The 8,867-nt window shown below is 45.6% G+C and overlaps 1 protein-coding gene across 2 annotated transcripts; it reads right to left on the reverse strand.

Moving 5' to 3' along the window:
- Window positions 1-4,199: 4,199 nt before the first annotated feature.
- Window positions 4,200-8,431, reverse strand: LOC125536732 (leucine-rich repeat extensin-like protein 3). Of its 2 annotated transcripts, none has more exons than XM_048699978.1 (4): window positions 7,920-8,431; window positions 7,717-7,814; window positions 4,539-4,625; window positions 4,200-4,431 (listed from the first exon to the last, which is right to left on the reverse strand). In XM_048699978.1, the coding sequence occupies exons 1-3, from the start codon at window positions 8,374-8,376 to the stop codon at window positions 4,542-4,544; spliced, it is 639 nt and encodes a 212-aa protein (XP_048555935.1). In that variant the 5' UTR covers window positions 8,377-8,431; the 3' UTR covers window positions 4,200-4,431; window positions 4,539-4,541. The 2 variants fall into 2 exon arrangements, with proteins under 2 accessions (XP_048555935.1, XP_048555934.1); XM_048699977.1 differs by having other exon boundaries at window positions 4,200-4,445.
- Between the last annotated feature and the right edge of the window lie 436 nt (window positions 8,432-8,867).

Genomic DNA, 8,867 nt, shown 5'->3' on the forward strand with positions numbered 1-8,867 from the left:
TAGAAGAGAGAAAGGGATTTGGTGAAATTGTTCAATGTATTGCTTGAGCCTCATGGGCACATATATATAGAAGTACATGATTTATTTAGAGTACAAGGCAAGCCAGAATATTTTCTAGTCTAACTTATGTTTCCTAATACAAACATATTACTCAACAACTGTAAAATTAAAGAAAAACACTTGACATGATGCCATGAATTAGTTATGATAGTTCATGGAGAAAAATTAGGGTCATTTCACGAATGTCAAAAAAAGACATGCTCACAAACGGATTCTTTTGGCCTACCTAGACACCGTCTGTTGAACATGTTTTTTTAATATGATGAATGACCTCAACTTTGACCACCAAGGGAGAATGCTCATGGTAGGTATGCATGCCTAGTTTTAACGAGTTCTGACACCGTCTCCATGTAGCGACACGTGTTTGGCATTTTATCAGACTATTTTATCAAAAAAATCGACAAAATGCAAAACTTATTGAAAACCAAAACCACTTGGCATGGTGCCATGAATTGGTCATGGTAGTCCATGAGAAAATTTTAAGGCCATTTCACGGATGTCAGAAAACGACGTGCTCACAAATGGACGCTTCTAACCGACCGGACATCGTGTGTTGAACATGGTATTTTTTGGACATGTGAGCAATGACTCCAACTTTTGCCACCAAGGGAGCATATGCCCATGGTAGGCACCAATGCCTGGTTTGAACGAATGCCAACACAATTTGCACACTGTGATTCGCGTGTGCATTTTATCCAAGTATTTTCACCAAAATAATTCTAGAAAATGCAGAAGTAAAAAAAAACACTTGGCATGGTGCCATGAATTGATCATGGTAGTCCATGAAAAAAGTTGGGGCCATTTCACATAGGTCGAAAAACAACTTGCTCATAAATGGATCCTTCTAATCTATCCGGACACTGTCTGTTGAACATGATCTTTTTTGGACATCTAAGGAACGATCCCTACTTTTGCCATCAAGGGCATGCCCATGATAGGCATCCATGTCTGGTTTGAACGAGTTCTGAGACTGTTTGCACATTGCGACACATGTGGGCATTATATCAGACTATTTTCTCCAAAAAAATTCTAGAAAATGCAAATGTGAAAAGAAAAACTTGGCATGGTGCCATGAATTGGTCATGGTAGTTCATGGAAAGTTTTGGGGCCATTTTGGGATGTTGGGAAACAACATGCTCACAAACGAATCTTTTTGGCCTACCCGAACACTATATTTTGAACATGTTTTTTTACCTATGAGAAAAGACCCCAAAATTTCCCACCAAGGGGGCAAGCCCATAGTATGCACCCCATGCCTGGTTTGAACAACTTTTAAGACCATTTACACGTTGCAACATGTGTGTCCATTTATTGGCCTTTTTCATGGAGATAATTCCAGAAAATACAAAACTTGAAAACCAAAACCATCTGGCATGGATTCTTGTTTTGGTCATACAAGCACATTGGGAAAAAAAGTAGGTCCATTTCACGGATGTCAAATAGGACGTGCTCCCAAACACACCATTCTTGCCTACCCGGACACTGTCTTCTGAACATAATTTGTTTTACTTATGAGAAATGACCCTAACTTTTATCAAAAGGGGGTAATGCCCATGGTAGGCCCCCATGTCTACTCGGAACGACCTTCGACAACGGTTGCACGTACACATGTGTCCATTTATCGACCTTTTTTCATTGAGATAATTCTAGAAAATGCAAAAGTTGACAAAAACCAAAACCATTTGGCATAATGCCATGAATTGGTCATCTTAGGTCAAGAAAAAAATGGGGCCATTTCACTAATGTCCAAAAACAAGTAACTTGAAACTGTTATTTGAAGTTATTAATAGAAGTAATAAAGTCAAAAGTTAAAGAAATATTTTATGAAAAATATATTTAAGATGACAATTTAAAACAGAACTTAGAATTGTTCTTTTAAGTTAATTATAACACAAATATAAAGACAAAAGGAAAAGGTTTAAAACAGTAAATGACTTTTCTTAAAGGAAAAACACCAACGGCGTCAGGCCCAACCACGTGTCACCCCGGCGCCAGCCTCGCGAGCGTTGCCCCAAAGCTAACGCCTCGGGCACTTATTGGGCCAGCCTAGGGCGCCTGTCACCTTAGTGCGCCCAGCATACCACCGAGGGTTAATACCACCTCGTCATGCGAGGGGTGCGTCGACCGCCTTAAATAGCCAATCGCGCCCCACCACGTTGATCTACTCTAAATATTACCCCTCGTGTTCTGACATGGCCGCCTTGTGGGGCCCAGCCATCGGGACACTTTTTTGTGAAGGACTAGAAACACCTTCATAGACAAGGCGGAGCCGGCGGATCCCAATGTTGATGCCTTGGGCGCTTACTGGGCCGGCCCAACACGCATCGCCTTAGGGCATCCATAATGTGTGGCCAAATGGTAGTGTCAAATGCTAAAATAGCTTTTGGCAAAGGTTCTCAACATTGTGGAGGTATTGCCAAATCAGACAAAAGAGGAAACTAGAGACGCTAGGAGCGCCGATGCCAAATCCAAAGTGACAATAAACAATATTTGCTTTGCATGCTACCTCCACTTCATGGCTAAGAAGGCTCACGATTCATGTGCATGCCGAAGAGAGAAAACCGGATGCATACATTTTAAAGAGAGAGAAATGACATTTCTTTACTCTGCGATGGATCCCATTTTAAAAGTAAATTTAGAACCAATATCATAAGTGGTTGTATGTTAGATTTGGCTATGACATACATTGTGGATGCTCTTAACGCGCCCCGCGTACCCCCGAAGTTTAGTACCACCTCGCCACGACTAGGGACGAGTCAACCGCCTTAAATAGCCAGCCGCGCCCCACCACGTCGAGCTACTCTAAGGCGTTGTTTGGATAGGCAGAATATAGAGAACGCGATCTCTACAAACCAGAAAAACAGTTTAACAGAATAAAATCTTATTTGTTTGTTCTAACAAATTCATGGATATAGCAAACCAGGATCCCTAAAACTCAGGATTTCAGGTTTATAGAAAAACGAGTATTAGTCGTTTTTTCTAAATCACGATTAGCGTATACTTATTGTAACTGTTTCTCCCCGAATCCTAGGCACAGTTGCTTTGTACAAAGCATGCACAACCAGCGTCGCTCAGCGACGGCCAACTCTAGCAGATGTGATTCGGTGCCGATGAAGGGAGGTAGGCGCGCCGACCTCGGCGTCGACGGAAGCAGCCACTGGCTTCCACAGACCATACGTGCTCAGTCATGAGTGCTCAGTCATGACGGCCTGAGTGAAGGCAAGCAACATCGTATATGAGCTGAGGAGCTTGCCAGAAGGGCACCGCTGGCTGCCGTCATAGTAGGCGGCGTCAAGCCTATTCAGGGCCCAGTGGATGCAGCTACCGGCGATGTGGGCGTACAAGGCATGCATCCGCCGGCGGCCAACCACCGAAGGAGTCGCTACGAACCTCGTCACGGCTGTCCCGTCACCGTGGGTGGCGTCAAGCCTATGCATGCCGCCAGCAGCGGTGAGGGATCAGAGATCAAAGGAAGAAGCCTGGCCTAATTACGGACGGAAATACGAATGGCTAATTGCTATCCAAAGAAGGCACTGGGCCAACTAGAATTGCGTTTTTCTAGTCCAAACAAAGTTTTCCACGAGCTGATTATTAACCGAAAATTTAGTAAAACCAGTTTTTGCTAAACATCAGCTAGAAACTCGTTTTATATATTCCCTTGGCTAACATCTGCTAGCCAAACAACGCCTAAATATTACCCCTTGTGTTCTGGCACGGCCGCCCTATGGGGCCCAGCCACCGGGACACTTTTTTTGTCAACGATTAGAAACGTCCTCATAGACAAGGCGGTGCCGGCGGATCAGGTGGGCAAACTTCTACATGTACATACCGCTCGTCCCGGAAGACCATACAGAAGTGGGTATACGTTCTTCCTTCTCAAAAAAAAAAGAGAAATGGGTATAGGTTCTTGTGAAAAGACCATACAACCCAATATACGTTTAGTGAGGGGGTGTACCGAAAAGGAGCTCAATAAGTTTTGGGAGAGAGAAGTAAAGTGAGCACTAAAAAGGGTCATTTAGGACAAATATATGCAATGAGATCCGATCACTCGCCGAGGGGATCCAGACCCAGCAAGGGTAAAGTGAAATGATGAGGGAAATTTATGCCGTGCAATCGATATGCAATGGAAGACAATGTGATAAGATGTTGAACTGCAACATTTAGCCACTGCAAATACGCAATTTGCGTCTCAGATTACAGCAGTCCCTGAAAGGAGCCAACAAAAAACAATAACTTCAGACTCTCCATGATCCAAGTACCCCTTGTGTCAAATGTAGATCCTACTTCATCAGGTAGATAAAGAGGCAAAAACTCTTGAAGCCCCAATGACAAGATCTAACAAATAGAACTTCGCTTCACTACACACACAACCTGAAATGAAGTTGCTGCCAAGAGGATTAAACATGCAGCCGATCAGCAAAAAGAAAAAAGAAGGATGAGAAACAAAAAGGAGTGAATGTTTAACCATATGGACCAACCTTCTAAACTTTCTGCACTTTAGTAGTAGTAGTAGTAGTAGTAGTAGTAAGCTCCTTTGGCTTCCCAGCTTTGCCATATTCCACTTCCTGCAGCGACATCAGAAAGATGCAACATGTAACCTTTGTCCATTGAAATAAGCATCTCACTGATTTGGTCCAAGTAATAAATGATCAGATTTTACTCAATGTGGAGCAACAAGTGGGTCAAAAAATACAACTCCACAGCCACAGGGCGTCTGAGTGACACCCCTTGAAAAATTGCTTCCGCATATGCATGGAGGTATGATTTGGACACACAAGGGCTGATAACCCTGAAGAACACATTCATAAAGTCGATAAAAAAAAGAATCCTAGATGGGAAACTAGTAACCCTATTCTTATATCAAATAATATTTACACTGTAAATCATATCCAGCATTCTTCTAAATTGCAGCTACAGAACCTAAGTTCAATGGGGCAGATAGAACCGTGGGGCATGGGGTGTGTGACAGTGGAAGTTAGACCGGAACTGAATGCACACATGCATTCATCACTAGATATAGCTAATCCAGTTGCAAAAGCCATAAGAATGTGTTAGCATACCATGCCTTACAATGCTCTAAGTGCCAAGAGATACAATAAAGGGCACCATTGAATATATTTTCATATACCCATTTCCGCTAATCTAAGCAACAATTTTCTTTAAGCCTTGACAATATTAAAATAGCTAGGTTTGAGGATGATTTTATTTTGAAACAGAAATGCTGCACCATATTCCCTCCCATCCACAGAAATAAATAGTTTATAGCATCTACAACCGCAACTCACAAATGTGACCCCCCATACGTCACAGTGCCCGGATGCGTCCGCGGACAGCACCCGGTCACCCCTCAAATGTCCGCGTCCACAGCCGTCCCCCTCATACGAAAACCCCCAATTCCATACAATCTTCATGCAAAGTTCAAACCAGCATACACATTTCATCTAGATCAACACACATAGCATTGGAGAGTTCTCATACATGCCATCGGACTACCAAAAATTGGCATGTTCTACTAGCTATAAACTATGGCTATGGAGGAAGTTCACCCACGGCCGCCCTTGCCCTTGCCCTTGCCCTCTTCGTCGCATAAGTAGCGATCGAAGATGCACTATGGGTCAAGTTAGATCTACTCTTTGGAGGGGAAGGCCGTGCCCGGGTTTGCTCCAATGCGAGAGCACGCCGTCTGGGCTTGCCGCTTTGCCAGGATGCGGGCATGGAGGGCATCAGCGCTCTTGTCCTTTGAGGCATGGCACAACTTCTCCATCGTACAGCAGGCACGCCGCTCCTTGACGCATCAGTGGTCATGCCGTATGACGGTGTTGACCTTGGACTCGGAGCCCGACGTCACGGGGGCGAGGCTCCACCACAAGGGTTGTGTTGCCAGCCCGGAGCCGTCCGGTTAGGCGCGCCGGTACCTCCAGCCGCTGCTCGTCGCCTCCGGTTCTGCCGCGGTCATGCGCCCCAAGCTGCCGGATACAAGCCCCACTTGCGCGGATGCAATGGATTCCCACCAAGTGACTCTGATGGCGGAGCACGGGTTTCCTCCCGAGAACAGCGGACAGCCAGCTGGACAGCCAACTCTCTTCCTTGCATGGGACGAGGTCCCAGTCGACGGATCCGGAGTTGCCGGACTCAGATCCGTTGCCCGTCGGATCCAGAGTTGCCGGACTCAGATCCGCTGCCCGCCATGCTGGAGAGGAGCTGGGGGAAGCGGATTGGAAGTGGAGTCGAGTGGCTAGGGTTTGGTCCGGGATGCAGCTAGGGGCGCATATTTGTGGGTTTAGGGTGGGCCAGTCTGACGTGGCGAACGCGACCGGGTCTCCCCGTATCCGTCCCACATATGGGCGAACGAGACTTGCCTGCTCCCCGCGCATGCGCCCATCGATGCTCCCGCATATGTGGCTTGATTTGATTGGAACAAAATAAGGCCCGGCCCCACCCCCTTAAAATCAGGGGGGAAAGGAAAAAAGAAAAAATGACTCTGGCTATCGATATCTTTTTAAACATTTATACTGTGTCTTGCCTTCAAAGTATTATAGTAACGGAGACTTTAAGTATATTACATTACAACTTACCCTTTTGAACTGGAGGGCATAGTAACACTATCTCCACGGTAAAAGGTTCAACAAATCCTTTCTGAATATTATATTTGTAACGACCTAAGGCTTCTACCAATTCGCTATATCACTATTGTAACATGATGACATCTCCTACAATTAGAAATGCTTCAACCATTACAAAATCTAACGCCAACCACCTTCAACCCCAAATTGTATTATGAATGTGAAATTATGCAATATATAGGCCAAATTATGAAATGACTTAAGTATAGATACACTAATTACACATCAAGTATGGTACCAAAGACAACTATTTTCAACTGTAGTAACACGCTAGTAGTATTATGCTTGTTTCTCTCCAATTCCCAATCACAACTCCTATCACTCTAGTGCCATTTCTGCGTTTGAACATATGTTCAAGGTTAAAGGGTAGAATTAGATTAATGACATGAGCACTTGAATGATGCAAATAACATAACAGCAAAGACAAGGTCTGTTATTTCACCTGCTTGCCAGTGATGATTGTCAAGAATAAACATAAGGCGGACACAAGTATGCTGAGAGGCTATAATCAATTCAAACAGCCGGTGCACTCAAAGCTAGAACAAGGGAACAACTTTACAAAAGCTTCAAAGTATGCTACTCTAGACATATGACAAGCCTAGTGCACATTTTGTGCCCAGGGAAATTCTTCATCACTTCTATAGGAGCTAAAAGGTGTGATTAGGCATCTATTCTTGCCTTGTGTTTCTATCTTCCTTTTCCAGCTTTACAGATACTATAACAAGATGAGATTGACTTTAGTTTTGCAGTAGGCACTAGGAACCAGCACTACCTAATCAACACTTGAACCTCAACTGATAACAAGAGCAGCGCAACCACAAATGCAATTCACCCACCAAATCTTCATCACAATAATTATCATAATTATAAAGACTGCAAAATTAGTATGAAACTCTAATCTCAAATTGTTCTCACATGCAGTTGCAGATCCATTTAAGAACATGAATGAAAAAGGGAACCAAGTGGACACGCATGGAATCCGATTCCTCAAAGCTAGAGGGAAACTGCAGAGGAGAAGTCGAAAAGCACGAACCTTGCCGGTGGTATCGTAGTAGTCGTTGAGAGCCCACTGGTACTTGGACTGATCCAATCCGAACCAGTTGGCGACGTACTCGTCCAGGCTCGTGTGCGCTGCGGCAACCCAGAAGAATCCCGCGCATCAGAACCCGCAATCCAGGAAATGTGAAGAGAAAACTCAGATGCAATTGAGTTGACGAAAATGTTTTTCCCCATCACCTTCCTGCACGCGCGCAACGGCGTCCCATAAGAAGCCGAACGCCGATCCGTCGTGCTTGCCCCCCGCAGAAGCCTTTCCGTACTGCGGCGGGGGCACCTGCACAGGAGGCAGGGACACCTTCACGGGTGGTGGAGGGGACGAGAACTTGACCGGCGGCGCGGGTGGGCTAGCGCTCTTCTGCGGCGGAGGCGGTGCCGTGCCCGTGCGGGAGTTAGGGGTGGAGAAGTCCGGCCTTGGGGAGTCGGACGGGCGCGAGGAGCGCGGGGTGCTGGCCGGCGACGGCGGCGTGATGAAGACGGTGAGGTTGCCGGCCCTCCCTATCATGGGCATCGGCGGCGAAGTTGAAGGCGAAGGCGAAGGCGCAGGCGAGGATCCCATTTGAACGGAGGCGGAGAGAGAGCTAGAGCTAGGAGGCCGGGAGAGAGGGGACTCCCGTGGGAAAGGCCGAGACGCCATTGCAGACAATGGCAGTGGAGCTTTTGTTGGCAGTGGAGTAGGGAGTAGTAAAATGTTGGCCCGCATCTCTTTTGTTTTATCCTTTTCTCCCAATTAATTTTTAATTAAACAACGCGCGCTGGTCCATACGAGCGAGCACGCCGCGTTTTCTGAGACCTCGTGCACTGTGATTGAGCAGAAATGTTCTGCTTGGAGTAAACCGCGTCGTGATTCATGCACATATGTGCGCTCGAAAATAAGTAGGTAAAAAAAGACGGATAATGTTTTGTATGCTGTGAATTTTTTTTCATGATAATATGTGTCCCATTCACATCATAACGAACAAAGTACATGTCACGTAAAAATTGACATGACAAAACTGAAAAGATAGTAGAACATCTCTGAGCTTACACCAACGCCCGTCACCTGTCTCTGGCACCACCACAGCAATCACCAAAGAAAAGAATAACGAATTACCTCCTCACCCGAGCTCGACGCAGCTCCATCGCTGA

This window comes from Triticum urartu, chromosome 2 (genome assembly GCF_003073215.2).
Source record: "Triticum urartu cultivar G1812 chromosome 2, Tu2.1, whole genome shotgun sequence".
Classification (NCBI taxonomy): Eukaryota; Viridiplantae; Streptophyta; class Magnoliopsida; order Poales; family Poaceae; genus Triticum; species Triticum urartu.